Genomic DNA, 19557 nt, shown 5'->3' on the forward strand with positions numbered 1-19557 from the left:
AGGTCATATTAAAACAGCAAAGACCATAGTCCATCACAGGGGCCACGCTAACAATCCTCAAAAAAATAAAGGCTCCACATCCTTGGGCTCTGAGTCCTCAGAGTGAGATTCCCAGGAGCAAAGGACACCAAAATCTCATGTGCAATCCAGAATCATCTGACACTGTGAAAGGCGGCAGCAACAGCGGTGTAACAAAGGTGTAAACTAGATAATGGTGCCGACTGGTGATGGCAAACCATTCATTTTTGAGTAATGAGAAATGGAAAAAATAGGCTAAAATACAAACCACTACATAAGAATTTCATCAAGTGAAAAAGAAAACACTCAAGAGTCTAAACTCTCAAAAAATGTAAGTTGTATTTGGGAGCAGAGAATATTGTTCCAACCTGAGAACAAAAACTCTGTTACATGTCAGGATGTGTACAAACCAGAGAGGAACACTACATGGGTTAATGCCAACAGACATATTAAATAAATGAAATGAATACTGAACAACAGAAAAGACACTGCCATCATTTCCCCCAAAACAACAATAAGCCAGCTGAACCCTAGTGTTCTGCAGAGAATGCCGAGTGTAGAATGAGAAAATTAGGGCATTAAAATTATGTGCTTTGATAGGCAAAATGTCTATTTCCTCAACTTTATGTTTTGCACAAAATACTGAATGCCAACAGGCATGGTAACTTACTAATAGCTGGGGCAATGCCTCCCACTGAACCTGGTCCAGGGATGTTTCCAGCAACAGCTGCTGCTTGGGCAGCGGCTGCAGCCTGAGCAGTAGCAGCCTGTTGTTGCATCTGACGGTGACACTGACGCAAATCAAACACCTGGAACACAAACAAAGATTTTAAAACTGCTATCCCAGTGATGGAAAACACTGAATTATTAACTTAAAATTCCAATATTGCTTTAGATGGGAGCTCATCCACCGAAATGATCAACAACAGCAGTCAAACTGCTTCCTAGACCTGTATTAATGTTGTGCTCAAGCATCCAAGAGCATAGTCTCAGGATAATGAACATTCAACTTCCCCTCCCTATGGGGAAACTCTTGGCTCACAATAGCTCAGGGATCATCTGGGGAACTAAATGAGCCAAGTCCAGAGCTCAGTGCCACGCGGTGTTATTTTTTATTAAAGTTTTTTTAGTTAAAGCAAGAGGTGATCACAGCTGTTGTCTTCAGTTCAATTCTGAGACTTGAGACAAACTGCTTTCAGTGTATAATTGTATGAGTGGGGGTGGATGGTGTGGAAATAAGCTGATAAGGTGCCAAGTATCAGATGATACGACCCCAGCTGAGTGGCAAAAACTTGCTTTTTTAATAAAAATATATGGGAACTCCTTGTACTTCAGGATAGAGGAATAATAAAAAGCATTTTCAAAGAATTTTCTGTTAATCTGTCATTTTATTTTTCACAGTTAATAGTCTTACAAGTGAACATCATGCACTTGTGTTCAGTGTAATGCTAACTATGGCTAACAAAAGCAGTCTGGTGTATATGATAATTCTGTGTTATTCATCAGCTCAGCAAAGTTGCAGTTGTATTTATGGACAATTCTGTTCTGGTGCTTAACCTGTGCCTCTGGAGGTTTGCAAGCAGAACATGCAAAGCAGCACAATAATCAATGATCAACTGGTCAGTGCTACTGGTAAGGCATTGGCACTATGTGTTGACAGATGATGACATTTTGTAATTTACTGTTGATTGCCAATTCATGCAGCGCAGCAGGCACCAACATTACACATTGAAGTTGGATAGCCACTGTAGTTGGGTCATAACCAAGCCCAAATTTTAGCAGAAACTACAGTGCTAGTAGTACAAATGATTTAAAGGTGCATCTACAAACTAACTAGTTCATCATCGGAACTAAAAGTTGGATGTGACAGATATAACAACAATACTGATTATTTGGCTCACTTCTATAGTTGAGTTGTTGCTACTAAGAGACTTAGTCAAGCAGCTGAGGCTGTTAATGGAAAAAACACTGCTTTTGTCTTAGACTTAGCTGGATGACAACTCCCAGGCTGGCAGCTGACTAATGAGTTCCTCTCCTTTGCAGCTCTTTCCTGGGCCATTTATTGTCACTTCTTGTCTTTTTCCCCTAGTCTCTTCTCATAGACTGATTTAGCACTGAAGGAGGCCACTTAGTCCATAGTGCCTGTGCCGGCTCAATTAGTCCCAGTCCTTTGCTCTTTCCTCAACTGTACAATTTTTTTTCTCTTGAAGAATATATTCAATTGCCATTTGGAAGTTATATGCTTTTTAACAAGCTTCTCAACTTCTCCAGTCACCTTCAAAAATGTTTGCATTACATCCCCAGGTCTATCTAATTCTGCTCCCTCTTATAAATTGCACTCCTGAAGTCTATTACTATCTTATCACGGTTTAAGATCCTTAAGTGTGTACATTTTCAGTCTGTCTAGAAATTCAAGCTGAAGTTAAAGCTAACTGCACATAGCACATTATCCAACCACCAACACTGTTTGTTCTGTGTTTTGGCTTGCTCTTTTTTAAACTCTGCTCATGTTTGATTTCCCAGAATCAAAACCAACAACTTGCATTAATATATCGGCTTCAATATAGCAAAAATGTCCCAAGGTTCTTTGGAGGTGTAATCAGACAAGAAACAGATGTCCAGCCAAAGAACAAAATGGGTTTAAGGGAGGACGACAAATCATACAGCAAAAGAGTTCGAGAAGAGAATACCAGAGTGTGCGACTAAACAGCTGACGGCATCGATGATGAGGCAAAAGGGGAGAATGCACAAGAGGCCAGTCATAAAAACACAGAAGATGGGGTAGGAACGTTTTAGGGCCGGAAAAGGTTACAGAAATGAGGAGAGGAAAGCCGTGCAGAAATTTGAACACAAGAATGAGAATTTTAAGCTCGAAGCACTGGGGAGCCAGGTGGCTATTTAGGGCAAGGACAGTAGTGATGGGAGTGCAGAACTTGGTGCAGAATACAATAAAGGCTGAAGATTTTTGGATGGTCTGAAGTTGGGGGTGGAGGATGGTGGGCAGGCAAAGCAAGCATTGAAGTAGCTGGGTCTGGAGATGGCAAAGGCATCATAGAGTTTTAGTGACGTCAGGAGAAATGGCAATCAAATGTTTACTGCTTTGATCAGACAATGCCTCCAATAATGCATCCAGTTCTGGTCGCCAAGAAACAAGAAACATTCCAACTTTCCAAGTTTCAGATCAATGACCTTTCATCAGAACTAGGCAAAATTAGAAATGTAATAGGTTTTAAGCAAGCGAAAGGGGGAAGCATGGAGAAAGAACATAAGGGAAGATCTGTGATGGGATTGAAGACTGGAAACAGAAGGGTTGGTGGTGTAGTGCTAAAGGGACAAGAAACAAAAGATGTGTCCAGAGCAGGTGTGAACGGCAGAATAATGAACAGCTGTCACCCAGAAGTAAAAACAAAGGAAAACACGTCTAAAACCAAAATCTACAAAGAAAAAGGAAACAAAATGGGGGCAGAGATTATGGTCTGAAAATGCTGAACTCAATGTTAGATCTGGAAAGCTGCAAAGTTCCTAATCGAAAAGTGAGGTACTGTTCCTTTAGCTTGCGTTGAGCTTCATTGGAACACTGCAGGAGGCAGAGGACAGAGGGGCCAGTATGATAGAAATGGCTTATTCAAGAACAGGGCCGGGAAGGGGGAGAAGGGATACAAAGTCAGGAGGCTGACAAGAGAAAGAACATTTAATCCAATTTAACCAACCTTAATGTATGCACTTGGATAAATCTTGTGAACTGCATCACCAGGAGCACGCCCAGCTTCTCGATCCAAGTAGTAGCTCTGCACAAAGACTGCATGATCGCTCAAACATCGCACCCAGACATCTCCTTCCCCTTTGCATTCTAGCTGCACACCTTTTCCAATATGCAACCTGACACCAAAAGCAACCAAGCAGTAAAGAGGTTTTATTATAAGCTCAAGTTGAAAGAACTATAATCAGTATTAAAACTCTCAATGCTGGTGCCAACAGACCCAAGAATCAGAAATATTATGCAGCCATTTGTGTCAATAATCTAAATTTGAGAGAGATTTTAGACAGCATTAAAAGAAAAACAGAGACAAATGTGCTCTTCGGCTCATTGCAAATTGTTCCAATTTAATCAAGCATGCATAAAATAAACTGGTCTTTCGGATATTATAAGTTCCAACGGCATCTTTTCAATACTAAATAATTGTCTCAGCAAACATATTCTGCTATATGTTTTGGTTGTAATAATAACTAAGAATTTCAATTAAAATTTTCCTCTCCAGATTTTCTATGCTTGTGCATTAAAATGATAACACACACTTTCAGCAGGATCAAACAGCCAGGAACCTGAACTCAAGACTCCTGTTACGATTTAAAGAACCTCCACCTCCTTAAATTCCATCTACAACTGCCCCTCCCAAGCACAGTCATATCTCTCTCCACAGATGCTGCCAGACCCGCTGAGTTTTCCAGTACTTTGTATTTTTATTTCAGATCTCCAATATCCGCAATATTTTGCTTTCATATTACTAAAACCAATCATCTGCATTGTCTTAGTTAACTAAAAGATATACCGCATAAATTTAAATAATAATGGTAATCCAAGACTCCCAGCTCCTCACTGATCTTCTAGCAATTTTTTGTCTTGCTGTGCAGCTTTTAACATTTATCAAAAACTTCATGCAGTCAAAAAATGGAAATGTTACCACTGTGGTGTAATTTTCCTAAATAACTTAAAAATGAACCGCTTTCCCATGACAATGCAAATGTGCTGGCTGTGGACCAAAAATTAATGGGAAATCAAATTTAAGGAAAATAATCAAAACAATGCTGATTGGAAGCGAAGAAACCCAGTACTGCCAACAATTTCAGAGGATGCATATCCTATTTCCAGCAGGTCTGTTTTGTGCATCCCACTGGGGCATGTAATCTGGCTAAAACACACTTGTTTCAAATGGTGTCAGCATCATTAAATGTAAGAACGTTTTTTTGTTTTTGCTTTTGTAATTTGACTGGGCACAAGTCCACAAGTCTAATATCGCCATTTGCATCAAACAAAGACAACAGAAATTGAGCCGCTTAATTTTTATAAGCACAAAACTTATTACGGAAAAATTAACATCCTTCAAAACTGTGTGTAACTCATTTACTATAAGCAAAAATGGTAGCCAGACACACATCCAAACATAAATACATTTCATAGCTAGCTATTTATATAACACCAGCAATACAAAAAAATTGCCAAGTGCTCACAGATGCAATGTATTAGCAGGTGTGAGCAAAGCTTCGTCAAAGACATGGATTTTAAGGACAGTCTTGAGGAGAGTGAAGTGAAAGGGTTTAAGAGAGGAAATTCTGGAGTGGCTGGCCTAGATGGTTGAAAGCTGCTATTGTTGGTGAATGGTAGAGGGGAATGCATAAGAAGCTGGAGCAAGAAAACTGGAGTGTTTAGGGGTGGGTATATCATATCTGTTGAGGCTGCATTAACGTAGACCAGCTGTAATGGGTGGTCTTACAAACACCATTTTCAAGGAATTCCTCTCATGAGCCCTTGACTAACCTATCCCTGCAAATGCATGCTGAGTTCACAGAGATATATCAATACTGCTAGCTTCACACTTCTCTCCCACTGAACTATGCTATATAGTTTTGGACAGCAGGTGCGGACATTTATTTTGGAGTTGTTAAAATTTTCCTGAATTCAAAGACATTAGAAATTCACATTAGAACAGTATTTTACTGCAATATTTTATTTTGAAATACAATATATAATTCAAATAAATTGCATCCAAGACATTTCCAACTACTTCCCCCACATATTTCTTTTTACCTGGCTCTTTCAATGGCTTCTGTTCTATGAACATTGGACAGTTGGCCCAAACAAAAGCGGTCACCCCCAGAGGGATCCACATATCCATCAACAGTAACCACAGGACAGCTAGATGGCACTTTGAACGTTTCTCCGACCTGCACATCCATCTCGAAGTAGGCGATTGAACACCAGTATTCAGGAACTAGAAATTGGATTACACATACACATCAAATCTAAACAAAATTTGTTTGAATACTTGGATACTTATTGTGTTCAATACTGCTGGATACACTAAGTGTTCAGCAAGAAAACAAGTTTATTTACTTTGTACCCCAACTGACAAATGGAGAGCCTGCTATTCAACAAAATTCTCACATTTCTGAAACTCAAGTTTTTCTGAAAGAGAGAGACATTTTTGTCAAAGCTTTTCATCTTGCACTCATCAGGCAAGACAAAAAGCTTCGACAAAAAATCTTTTTCAGCAATACTCAAGTTTTGTACTTCCAAATTACTATTTCTGAAACTAAAAAAAAAAATCACAGAATTATAAAATCATTGGAACCACAGGCCTCTTAGTTGGGTTGCACTGACAAAACAATCACCTATTATAAATACTACAACTATACATTCCTCTCTTAGCCTGAGTGCAAAGAAGTTACACACTTAATGCAAAAGACAACAAATTCATTTACTGCCCCTTCACCTCCTGGGCCTGAAATCAAACAACAAAACGTAGAGTACATGCACTCTACAGCACGCATGCCGTTCACATGGTTCATGACTCTATACTGGCCATACCCATTTGTATTAGGTTTATGTAACTTGGGTTTATAATCTAAGATTTTTAAGGGTGAATACATATGTAGGTTTGTCTTTTGTGAAGCTCAATTGAATGTCGCGGAACAGCAACTCATCGATTAGGCACTTTGTAAGCTTCTGCTTTCAACACCGAGTTCAACAATTTCAATCATAATTGCTTCCTTATTTTTTTAAGATAGCAGGTGTTAATAATGGTTCTGCTGTTGCCAGTTACAGGGTTTGCTGGAGTCATCTTTTGTTTCTTTACTTGTCTCAACACCATCCCCTTTTGCTTTGCATCACAGCCCTTCTGTCATTTAATTAGGCCCTAAACCAAGACTTCTCCCCTTTTGTTCATTTCTCCACTCCTCCTTTACCTGCCTCTGTGTTTGATCAAAAAGAATTAAATATCTAATGTTTTCCAGTTCTAATGAATGGCCATTAACCTGAAACATTAACTTTGTTTGTCTCTCCACAGATGCTGCCTGATATGCTGAGAATATCCAACCTTTTCCCGATTTTATTATTGATGTTTGTTGGGTATCAAGGAATATGAAACAACAGTGGATAAATGGAGAGGAGTTAAAGCTCACACAGCCTGAATTGAATAGGTTACAACTCAAAAGGTTTGAAGGGCAAACTAACATATTTCTGTAACTAAGTAAAATGTTGGATATTTTACCGCAGTGTTCAACTGTTTTGAAACTTGGCATGGCAATAGAAAGTAAGGTGGCAATAAATGGAAATGTTGGTCTGGGAAACATTATTAGTAAGTTAGCGGATGACAAACTAGCCGGGTGGTTAACAGTGAAGTTGAGTGGCTTGGGCTACAGGAAAATATAGACGGGATGGTCAAATGGGCAGATAAGTGGCAGATGGAATTTAACCCTGTAAAGTGTGAGGTGATACACCTTGGAAGGAGTAATTTGACAAGGAAGCATTCAATGAACAGCATGACACAAGGAAGTTCTGAGGAACAAAGGGACCTTGGCGTGTGTGTCCATAGATCTCTGATAGCAGAGGGGCATGTTAGTGGGGTGGTGAAAAAGGCATATGGGACATTTGCCTTTATCAATCGAGGCATAGATTACAAAAGTAGGGAGGTCATGTTGCAGTTGTATAGAACCTTGGTGAGGCCACAGCTGGAGTAGTGTGCGCAGTTCTGGTCGCCACATTATTGGAAGGATGTGATTGCACTGGAGGGGGTGCAGAGGAGGTTCACCAGGATGTTGCCTGGGATGAAACATTTAAGTTATGAAGAGAAGTTGGATAGACTTGGGTTGTTTTCGTTGGAGCAGAGAAGACTGAGCGGTGACCTGATCGAGGTGTACAAGATTATGAGGGGCATGGACAGGGTGGATAGGGAGCAGCTGTTCCCCTTAGTTGAAGGGTCAGTCACGAGGGGACACAAGTTCAAGGTGAGGGGCAGGAGGTTTAGGGCGATGTGAGGAAAAATATTTTTACCCAGAAGGTGGTGAGAGTCTGGAATGCTGCCTGGGAAGGTGATGGAGGCGGGTTGCCTCACATACTTTAAAAAGTACCCGGATGAGCACTTGGCACGTCATAATTTTCAAGGCTATGGGCCAAGTGCTGGTAAATGGGATTAGGTAGGTAGGTCAGGTGTTTCTCACGTGACGATGCAGATCCGATGGACCGAAGGGCCTCTTCTGCACTGAGAGATTTTGTGAATACCAGCTTAGAACTGCTGACATTATGGGGAATTTTGCCAGCACCTTGGAGAAGAGGAGCTGGGAAAATGGCAAAAAATGTTTAGGACCTACTCTCTGATACGTTCCCACCACTTCATGCTTCTATTGTAAGCAGCTTCAAAGCAGTGAAAGCAACCCAGCGCTGGCAGGAAGGCAATTAAGATAGATGGAGGAGACTAATCAATAGGGATTTTCCCCAGACTTCGTAATCTTCCAAGAGTGAGCAGAACTCAGCAGCTCACAGGATATGAGCACAAAGTGGGAGGTCCTAGCCAATTGACATTTACATGCAATCTGACCTATACTTGCCAAAAAGTGAACATCAGCGATTATCCCCAGGCACAGGGCTGCCACTGTAGTAGTCTCTTGTGGAAACTACTGCTACTGAGAGAGATCAGGTCAAAAAAAAGCCTTCTGACACATTCAGCCTCATCTTCCTTTGCTCACATTGCTTCCTCGTGTCCCAATCACTGTAACTGCACTCCCACTGCAGCCAAATTGAAGGCTGCAGGCCTCTTTTACCTCGGGTCCCAACTGGCCCTCCTGTCTCCTTAGCTTTCCCACTACTCCTAATTGGGCGGTGATCTCAAAAGTGTGTTTTTAACTACCTCCTCTGGAAAGATCGCGGTCGCTATCCTCCCACACGCATGTCTGGGTTCACGGCCTGGAAATCAGCCTGATGTCAGGCTCATGAACAGGAAAAAGTCAGCCCACTATGTATGTAAAATATTTTTAATTTTGAAACTGCATATTTTATATTCTTTGCACTCTTCAGACTGGAATAAATCTACAATCTGTTCTGCAAAAGCTATCAAAATTAAGGTAATTGTTAGCCAGGCAACAAATGTATTTGTTAGACACTTTTTGGATGGATGCTATTGACACAGCAAGAAATCTCCTGGTGATACCAGCATGTATGGCAATTGAAGTTGACAGTTTATGTTAATCTGATCATCTCCTCCCAGCCTGTTTGTCTCTGGAAGTGGATATAATGAAAAGCACAGTTCAAAGGACTTCACAGCACAGGAACAGAAACATTTGAGTCAACACGTCTATCGTGGTGTTTATGTTCCATCCCCGCAGGCATCCGCCCACTTTATTAAACAATTACCTGCAATGGTTTTTTTTCACTCCTGAGCTATTACTTCTGGTGTCTCCCGAGGATCTATTTTTCCCCTGCTAGTTCTCATCTACATGGTGTCCCTTAGTAACATCATCCAAAGACAATAGTTTTCAAATGTATACTGACAACACCCAGCTCTGCCTTATCACCACCTCTCCCCTACCCCCTACTGTCTCTAAATTGTCACACTGCTTGTTAGACATTCAGATGAGCAGAAAATTCCTCTAATACTGGAAAGACGAGTCATTGTCTTTGGTCCTCCTGCAACTCCACTCCCCAGCCACCAATTCCATCCCTCTCACTAGCAACTGTCTGAGGTTGAACTGGACTATTTGCAACCTTGATGTTCTATTTGACCCCAAGATAAACTTCAGACAACATATGCTTGCCATGACCAGTTGCTTCTACCTCTGAAACATCAACTGGCTCCACTCTTCCTCAGCTTATATATGTTCCACCAGGGCCACTCGGCTCTGACCTCATTACAGCCTTGGTTCAAACATGGACCAAAAGAGCTAACTCCAGAGGTGAGGTGAGAGCGACTGCCCTTGACATCAAGGCAGCATTTGACCCAGCATCAAGGAGCCCTAGCAACACTGTGGTCAATGGGAATCGAGGTGAAAGCTCTTCTTCTGGTTGGAGTCATACCAAGCACAAAGGAAGATGGTTGTGGTTGTTGGAGGTCAATCATCTCAGTTTCAGGACATCACTGCAGGAGTTCCTCAGGGTAGTGTCCTCGGCCCAACCATCTTCAGCTGCTTCATCAATGATCTTCCTTCCATCATAAGCTCAGAAGTGGGGATGTTCGCTGATGATTGCACAATGTTCAGCACCATTCACAACTCCTCATATACTGAAGCACTCCACGTCCAAATGAAGCAAGATCTGGACAATATCCAGGCTTAGGCTGACAAGTGGCAAGTAACATTCATGCCACACAAGTGCGAGGCAATGACCATCTCCAACAAGGGAGAATCTAACCATCGCCCCCATGACATTCAATGGCATGACCATCACTGAATCCTTCACTGTCAACATCCTGGGGGGTGTTGAACTATCATCAATTATTGTAAAAATCCATTGGGGTCACTAATGCCCTTTAGGGAAAGAAATCCCTTACCTAGTCTGGTCTACGCATGACTCCAAACCCACAGAACTATGGCTGACTATTAACTGCCCCGTGAAATGACCTAGCAAGCCACTAAGTTCAAGGGCAAATAGGGATGGGCAACAGATGCTGGCCTTACCAGCAACGCCTACATCCCATGAAGGAATAAAAAAAGTATTGGAATAGAAATTGAAAGGCAATGCCTTTCCCTGCTAAATTTTAAGAATCTGTACATAAAATAATTTGTGTAGTCAATCCAGCTCCTCAGAGACACTGGTTTACAGCACAAACATGTTTAGGGTCTGAGATCAAACTGCCATGAATATTGACTTGCACACCTAAGTGAACAGGAAAAAATGCTCGACTCACATTTTTAAATATTTATAGTTACAATTGCTCATTTTTTCCAAAAGGCCAAACAATCATTTGGTCCCTCCTAGAGAAAAAAAAAAGTCGAATGCTGGTCCTTTAAGGAAGGAAATCTGCCATCCTTAAACAGTCTGGCCTATAAGTAATTCCAGCCCATAGCAACAAGCTTGACTTTTAATTGTCCTCTGGCATGGCCTAGCAAGCCACTCATTTGTATTGCCATCATTGTCCATGTCCCGTGAATGAATAATTGAAAAAAATTCCTTTACTTAAGCAAAAATGAAAAACTGAAAACCCATTATGAAGGATTGTTAGACAGTAGATTGCTCTACTGTAAGAGCATTGACCATCATTAAAATGATGAGTTCATTACATTACCTTGTATCAAAGATAAGCTTCAATTTAACCTGGTAGTGCAGTTTCCACACACTTCAAGCCAGCTTTTCTGTAATGGCTTAATTTTTATAGGGGTTACTGATGGCAACATAAATTTATTCAGCAAACTGCATTTAATTATCTGAAAAATCAAAATTTCTCTCAATTGTGGCTTTTAAGACTAATTTTGGGTAAATTCAAAATTAGCACCGGTACACTTTAGAAGTGACAGGTGAGTATAACTGAGTTTAGAGGGGGTAAGTTAATGTAACTCAAGCATTTCAATGCATCAATTCAATCCGATATCTGTATAATTGTCAAACTCACATCGCTAATGTTCCTATCATAAGTAAATGTGAGGCTTTATTGCTGAATGTGCTTTGATCCCCAGACTTACATTTGAAAACTACTGATAAATGTCTAACTTCAGGACTTAACGTAAAGTGCTGTCCTAACTTAGGATCAATTCTGACTCGTATTTGGGATCCATATTATAAGGTCCCCATAAATAACATAAATGAGATTATGCAATTGTCAGATTTCATTTTTATTTTACTAACCTGGATGATTGGATATAGGAGGCTGGTAGGCAAGTTCATTATGCACTGCCCCTAAGGAAGAAAGTTGGTACATAATTTCATACCTCAAACATACATAAATTACTTAATGAGTAGAAGAGATTTCTAATAAGAGTTTGCTAAGTAAATTGATAATATTTTTGTTAATTTGGCATTACTTGCAGATATTTTCTATAATTTCTACACATGAAAACAATTCTGAACTGATTGACTAAACATTGGTAAATGCACGTCTGACTGGATTAATAAAATCCACATGATAATAACTTGAGGCAGCAAGATGGAATGGCCAGACAGATATGAAAAATAATTCCAGCCCTTCAACACTCGGATGATGTTGAGGAACTCTTCTTTCTAGGTCCTTCTTAAGGCATTGTGTTGCAATTTCTTTCTCGTGCTTTGTTGTTTCTGGTACTAAGTGAAGATTATACTCTCCTCCTTCCCAATACAATTTCTTTAAATTTTCTCTTTATAAAGCGAACTTTTAAGTTATGCCACAACACTGGCAACATGTAACCATTTTCTATTTTAGCAGTTGTGCACCAGCTGTGCTAAACATCCAAGTAGGAAGAGGAGCAAGGAGGTGAACAAAATTATTATGCTACCATATATGAAGTTCTTAGGTGCTGCAATTGACTGCTAGAAAGTCACATACAAGGTCAGACAATCTCTACATGCTATGAATATAACACATGCATGGGCTTCAACAAAAATAGGCAATAAACCTTAAATGAAGGAATAGGATACTTGATACAAATGTCACAATCATTCATACATGCTACAATTTATTTACTTTTTATTCCTGCGCATTCTCAAATTTTAGACCAGTAATATCATTTTCTCTCTTTCTTCCCCTTATATAGTTATGATTGAATGATCATTCATGATAGGGTAGGGTTTCATAAGTGCCAGTACTGTCCCCCTTGTAGTGTTCTAAAGTGTACACTTATGTATGCCAATAGGCAGTGACCATCAGCAGGTTATTCAACTTAGAACTCAGAAGTAATCCACTTTTGAACCTGCATGCAAGTTTCCAGCAGAAATCTTGGCTGGGGTCAGCAGTGGGATTTTTCCTCCCTTCTGCACTGAAATCAACTGTAATACTCCTTTCCACTGCCATGTTTGAAAACTTCTTAGCTAGCACAAACAGACTGAACCTGGAACATTCCTGGTTGATATGTCTCAGTACCATGCCATATAGTGCATTTAATCCAAGCCAGCACCTTCAAGTCGACAAAATCATGGTGCTTATTAAAAGAGAATCAGCAGCCATCGAAACTGCTACATCATTCTAAACATTACAAGGGAGCTGTGAACTGTTTTCTCTTTGATTTTGCCTCAGGCATGAGAGTTACTACCCATAGCCTTTGTATAAACTTAGTTGATGATAGGTATATAACTTCACGTCACCACTGTAAAGTTTAATCAGAATATATATTTCATGGGGCCTGGGTGGCACACTAGCTTTCACATTTGGATATATTTGAATTTAGCTTGATCCAATGAAAATCAGATGTATTGTGGTTTTGAGTGGAATGTGTGTGGGCTGTCTTCCAGCAGGTTCCTGCAGTACAAAACTGGGAAATATCCCTCAAAAAAGCCACACTGTTTTCATACAGGATACTGATTGTTCTTATTGTGGCTATAGGAAACTTTGCTTTTGTACAGCAGGAGCTTTCAACTTGCATCTAACCATGCTATGATGAGTCATGAGCTAATTTAATGGCGGAGCAGGTTTGAAGGGTGTATATGGTCTATTCCTGTTCATAATGTAGTGCAGATCATTAAAGTCATCTTCAAGGATTCAAAATGAATACTTTGTCCACCATAGAGAAGCACATTTTTTTGGCCTCTAATGTAAATGAAACTATCCATTATGCAGAGTCCAATTTCTTTGGATTCTTATCTGCAAGTAATATTTTTTCTGTGAAAATTAGGCATTTCAAAAGCAATTCTATGTTCACTGATTGTCTTCCTTAAATTTTAAGATTATTTTATGCAAGTTTTTTTTATTCTTGCTGCAATGAAAGTGGATGAGAGCAAAAATGAAAAACCAAGAAATAAAATTTAGATATGTTAAAAAATTTGTTAATAGTAGAAATGTTACAACTAACACAAGTAGACACAAAGCCTGAAACATTTGATCAAGGCAGTTTCATACGATGAAGCCAACATATTTTGGATTGGGGGAAGAGTGGATTTTAGTAAAATAAGGCAGGATCTGGCCAAGATAGGCTAGGAACAGTTACTTGTGGGGAAATCTACAGAGGAGCAGTGGGAGGCATTCAAAAAGGAAATGGGGAGGGTACAGGCTCAACATGTTCCCGCTAGGGTGATAGGAAGGAGTAACAAGCCTAGAGAACCATGGATGACCAGAGATATTCAGGTTATGATGAGAAGGAAAAGAGAGACTTTTAGCAGGTACAAGGGGAGCAAATCAGCGGAGGGATTAGTGGAGTACAGAAAGTGCAGGGTGGAGCTTAAGAAAGCAATTAGGAGAGCAAAGAGAGGATATGAGAAAGCTCTGGCTGGTAAAAGTAGGGAAAATCCCAAGATATTCTATAAGTATATCAATGGGAAGAGGATAACCAGGGAAAGAGTAGGGCCCATAAGGGGCCAAGGGGGCAATCTATGGGTGGAGCCAGAGGACATCACGAGAGTGTTGAATGAATACTTCACATCCATCTTCACCCAAGAGAATGAGGATGAAGGTATCGATCTCGGGGAGAGAGACTGTGAGGTTCTTGAGCAAATTGATATAGGAAGTGACAAGGTATTAGAGGTGTTGGCAGGCTTAAAAGTGGACAAATCTCCAGGTCCAGATGATTTGTGTCTCAGACTGTTGAGGGAGGCAAGGGAGGAGGTCGCAGGGGCTCTGACCCAAATTTTTAATTCCTCTCTGGCCATGGGGGAGGTGCCAGAAGACTGGAGAACAGTTAATGTGGTTCCGCTATTTAAGAAGGGTTGTAGAGATAAGCCAGGGAACTACAGGCCAGTGAGTCTCACGTCAATGGTAGGGAAACTATTGGAGAAAATTCTGAAGGAGAGAATCTATCTCCACTTGGAGAGGCAAGGTTTGATCAGGGATAGTCAGCATGGCTTTGTCAGGGGGAGGTCATGCCTAACAAATTTGATTGAATTTTTTGAGGTGGTGACCAGGTGTGTAGATGAGGGTAGTGCAGTTGATGTAGTTTATGTGGAATTCAGCTGGGTCCCACATGGGAGACTTATAAAGAAGGCAAATGCACATGGGATACAGGGTAATTTGATAATGTGGATTCAAAATTGGCTTAGTTGTAGGAGACAGAGGGTGATGACAGAAGGATGCTTTAGTGACTGGAAGCCAGAGTCCAGTGACATATCACAGGGATTTGTGCTGGGTCCCCTATTATTCGTCATTTATATAAACGACAAAGATGACTATGTGGGGGGTTGGATTAGTAAGTTTGAGGATGACACAAAGATTGGCCGGGTGGTTAACAGTGAGGTTGAGTGCCTTGGGCTACAGGAAGATATAGATGGGATGGTCAAATGGGCAGATAAGTGGCAGATGGAATTTAACCCTGTAAAGTGTGAGATAATACACTTTGGAAGGAGTAATTTGACAAGGAAGTATTCAATGAATGGCATGACACTAGGAAGTTCTGAGGAACAAAGGGACCTTGGTGTGTGTGTCCATAGATCTCTGAAAACTGAGGGGCACATTAGTGGGGTGGTGAAAAAGGCACATGGGACACTTGCCTTTATTAATCGAGGCATAGATTACAAAAGTAGGGAGGTCATGTTGGAGTTGTATAGAACCTTGGTGAGGTCACAGTTGGAGTACTGTGTGCAGTTCTGATCGCCACATTATAGGAAGGATGTGATTGCACTGGAGGGGGTCACAGAGGAGATTCACCAGGATGTTGCCTGGGGTGAAACATTTAAGTTATGAAAAGAGGTTGGATAGACTTGGGTTGTTTTCATTGGAGCAGAGAAGACTGAGGGGTGACCTGATCGCAGTGTACAAGATCTTGAGGGGCATGGACATGATGGATAGGGAGCAGCTGTTCCCTTTAGTTGAAGGGTCAGTCATGCAGGGACATAAGTTCAAGGTGAGGGGCAGGAGGTTTAGGGGGGATGTGAGGAAAAACGTTTTTACCTAGAGGGTGGTGACGGTCTGGAATGCACTGCCTGACAGGGTGGTGGAGGCGGGTTGCCTCACATCCTTTAAAAAGTACCTGGATGAGCACTTGGCACGTTATAACGTTCAAGGCTATAGGCCAAATTCTGGTAAATTTGGTTAGGTAGGTAGGTCAGGTGTTCTCACGTGTTGGTGCAGACTCGATGGGCCAAAGGGCCTCTTCTGCACTGTGTGATTCTGTGATATTGAATAGACTGTTTCCCTTTTCCAACCCTACACAAAATGGTGCTGCAATTCAAAATTTCGGGGACAGATATTGCATAGTATTTGGGGTAAGTTGCATCGCAATATATAATAACTTTCATTCATATACCTACAGGGGGATGCAAAATTAAGCATAATCTCTTGGTTGACACAAGTCCTGCATCAAGACTTACAGTAATGGCCAGCATGATGTATAGGGGTGTGGTGTTGAAGGTGTCCATTCTGGTGGTGAGGCATATTAGGGGTAAATGCTGCCGTTCTGCTTCCAGTCCAAGTTGTAGTGCTATCTGTTAGGTCACAAATTGGGAATATATGGTTGTATATATCAATTTTTGTAACAAGTAAATCAAGCATCTTTCACACAAAAAAAATCAGCATTAATCTCCAAAGTTGTAAATGATGAAAAAAGACAGCCATGAAACATCACAATGCCCATTTAATGGTTTAAGAACCTTATTTTTAAACTATTAAATTCTCTTGTAATTTTCGAAATCATGCACAAAGAATCCCAAACATAGAGCTAGAAAGCCGAATTACAGCTTTACGTTCTCAACAAATACAAATACAGGCCTCTTCAAATCTAACCTAAGCCCCACAATAAGTCTACGCCAATAACTCAGAAGTCTCCAACATCGTCATTGGAGCGCACCAGTGGCAGATAGAAACTGATCACAAATTGACATTAAGTTGAACATTATAGGATTTACAGCACAGTGACAGGCCATTCAGCCCAACAGGTCCAAGCTGGTTATCCCTCAGTGAAATGAGTAGACACCCAACATCATCAGCTATGTGGTATGACAAATAACAGACAACCCTCTATGTGGCAGCAAATTCAAAGAGCTATCTTCATGAAAATTTTAAGATTACAGAGAAGAACTTAGACGTAAAACCACCAGGTACAGTGAGTGACTTTATAAAACTTAACAGGGACCAATCTTGACATTTACTGAGAGAACTCACTTTGAAAGTCTCTTGTCTCTTGAAACCTTGTCTCACAAAGGCAGGTTAAGCAATGTCTCAGTTTCATAGCATGCAAAAAAATTAAGATTACACTTTGATACACCAAAAGTTTCTCACATAGTAAGATTTCAATACCAAAAATGATTGTTATAAGCTAGATTTATTGGAGATTGAAATCAATCCAACAATATAGGGCATAAGTACAATAAATGGTCAGAAAGTGTCAAAAAACATTAAAAGAGAGACCTTTACTGCCACCTGCTGTTTTTCAAACATAATTAATAGAAATTATTTTAAGTTTAACAAGGAGTAATGTTAGAAATACCAGAGCTAAAAGATGTGTTACTGGACTTTTGAGCTTACTCAGTATATAAGCTGTATAGGAAATTATCAGACTTACACTAAAGACGAAATATTTCAAACGTGCTCTTTTACACCTGTAAATTCTAATAATTTTTTTCATAATTGTGCAAGTATCACAAAACATTTTTGTATTTGCATAAACAAAAAAGCGTAAATTGAAACAAAAGGAAGAAAATAACATGCCATCAGGTGCAATAAAATCTGTTTAATAAAATGGTGAATGGAACATAGCACAAAGAATATTTAATAAAAAATAGTTTACAAAGCATGAAGGTCTATTTTAAGAGGTATGAAGTGAAGAATTACTTTAATTCAGCTTCATTTTATGGACCCTATTTTGAAACAGAATTGCAACTTTTCAAAGGCATCTATAATAGAGCCTGAGTTGCAAGTGCCTCTAAGCAATGAAACTGTAACTAATTATTTCCAGATATAGGATTTGCCAACATGTCTAAGGCTTTGGGTAATAAAAAGCAATGGATATGTCATGGTTAAACTGCAAGTTACATCTCCCCTCACTCTCATACACTGTTTATAGTACAAAGTTTTTTCCACAAATCCATCTTGTTACTCACTTTTAAAGTACTCTGGCAAAGTTGCAAAGTGTACTTGAGGATAAATAACTGCTGGAAACTGCATTTCACAGGTATATGGCAAAGTTTTCTTCCCAGGCAAGAGATGGGGAGAAAGGGTGAATATCCAAACTAGTCTGAAGCACAAGTCTAGCATAATTACTACCTCAAATAGCAACAGTTTGTGTATATGTCCAAGGTGTGTGTGTGCGTACATGGTGTGTGGAGCTCAAAGGGAGCGTCCCATGGCCTAATTATTTATGCATTCAAAGTGACCACTGCGACAATGTCCCCATAACTGGCATGGGCACTTTCCAAATAAATAAACTCAACTACATCAGTTATCCATGTCAATACGTAACAGCCTGATTACAGTGCCTTGGCAATAATGCTGTGCAATCAATCAGCTCTCTTAGATCAGACACAGCAACAGAACGCAAAACAGTTCTGTGCTCTAATCCAAAGCCCCAGGAGCAAAACACTACCAAGCGCATTGGTAGCTGTGTACTACTTCACCCCAAACGAATCTGCAGAAACTGAGAAATACTCCAGCTCATTAGCTGTGCAAATTTTAACATAATAAGCGCAAAATTAGCAATGTATCAGTTGAATACCCTGGGGGATATTTCCCAAGATTGGTACCAATTACAGCTCCTGCAGTTCTTCAGCCTCCAATGAGGCTAGTTTAACCAGAGAATATAAAAAGCTGGCTCATGAAAGTTTTGATCTGTAGAAGTCAAGAATCCTTGATGTATGCAATCCAAACACATCATTAGCTCCACCTTTCGTTTGTCTTTGTTTTTTTTCAGGTGCAAGGTCTTGAAGTCATCAGTGAGGTGTTCTTCAAACTTGCAGAGGCAATCAAGTATAACCAATTACGCTGCACCACAAGATGAACTACTTGGGCGTATATCTAGAATCCCGCAAAATGAATTTCATTTGCATAGACGCAGGTCTATACATTTTCTTTAGAACTTATAGTCTTTTAAAATATTTTCCTGTTACCGTTGCCAAGGCAACATAGCCAAACTTTCAGTTGTGGCAAGTTAAAGCGGGACAGATGCTGATGCAGTGCAACAATGACAGAACGTGATCAGGCATTTTAATTAATTTATGATTTTTTTTGGATGCATAGGGGATTTCCAAGCACAGTAACATACTAAAAGACGAAGACAAATTTTGTTTCTTTAAAAACAAGAAAGGAAAACATTTTGCCCTTTTTTTGTGGGAAGCTCCCCCTGCAGATGAGATGTCACACTCTGTGGCTAAGGTAAGACCTCCTCTTCCAAAAAAACTGTAACACATGGAAGATAAAATTGTCTCCTGGTGACCCACACCATTTTATATTTTCAATAAATTTTTTGCTTTTTGAAAGGTTTTGTATCACTCTGGTCAAGTTCTGTTTC

The 19557-nt window shown here is 40.1% G+C and overlaps 1 protein-coding gene across 5 annotated transcripts in view; it reads right to left on the reverse strand.

The window, feature by feature from the left end:
• Positions 1-19557, reverse strand: part of LOC144686798 (mothers against decapentaplegic homolog 4) — a 94728-nt gene that overhangs the window by 13371 nt on the left and 61800 nt on the right. For all 5 annotated transcript variants that reach the window (XM_078552543.1, XM_078552554.1, XM_078552517.1 and 2 more), the window contains 5 exons: positions 16427-16540; positions 11849-11899; positions 5825-6008; positions 3729-3897; positions 689-827 (listed from right to left, as the gene is read on the reverse strand). In XM_078552543.1, the coding sequence (XP_078408669.1) occupies positions 689-827; positions 3729-3897; positions 5825-6008; positions 11849-11899; positions 16427-16540 (657 nt within the window). The remainder of the gene's footprint in view (positions 1-688; positions 828-3728; positions 3898-5824; positions 6009-11848; positions 11900-16426; positions 16541-19557) is intronic.

This window comes from Cetorhinus maximus, chromosome 1 (genome assembly GCF_964194155.1).
Source record: "Cetorhinus maximus chromosome 1, sCetMax3.hap1.1, whole genome shotgun sequence".
In the NCBI taxonomy this organism is placed as follows: domain Eukaryota; kingdom Metazoa; phylum Chordata; class Chondrichthyes; order Lamniformes; family Cetorhinidae; genus Cetorhinus; species Cetorhinus maximus.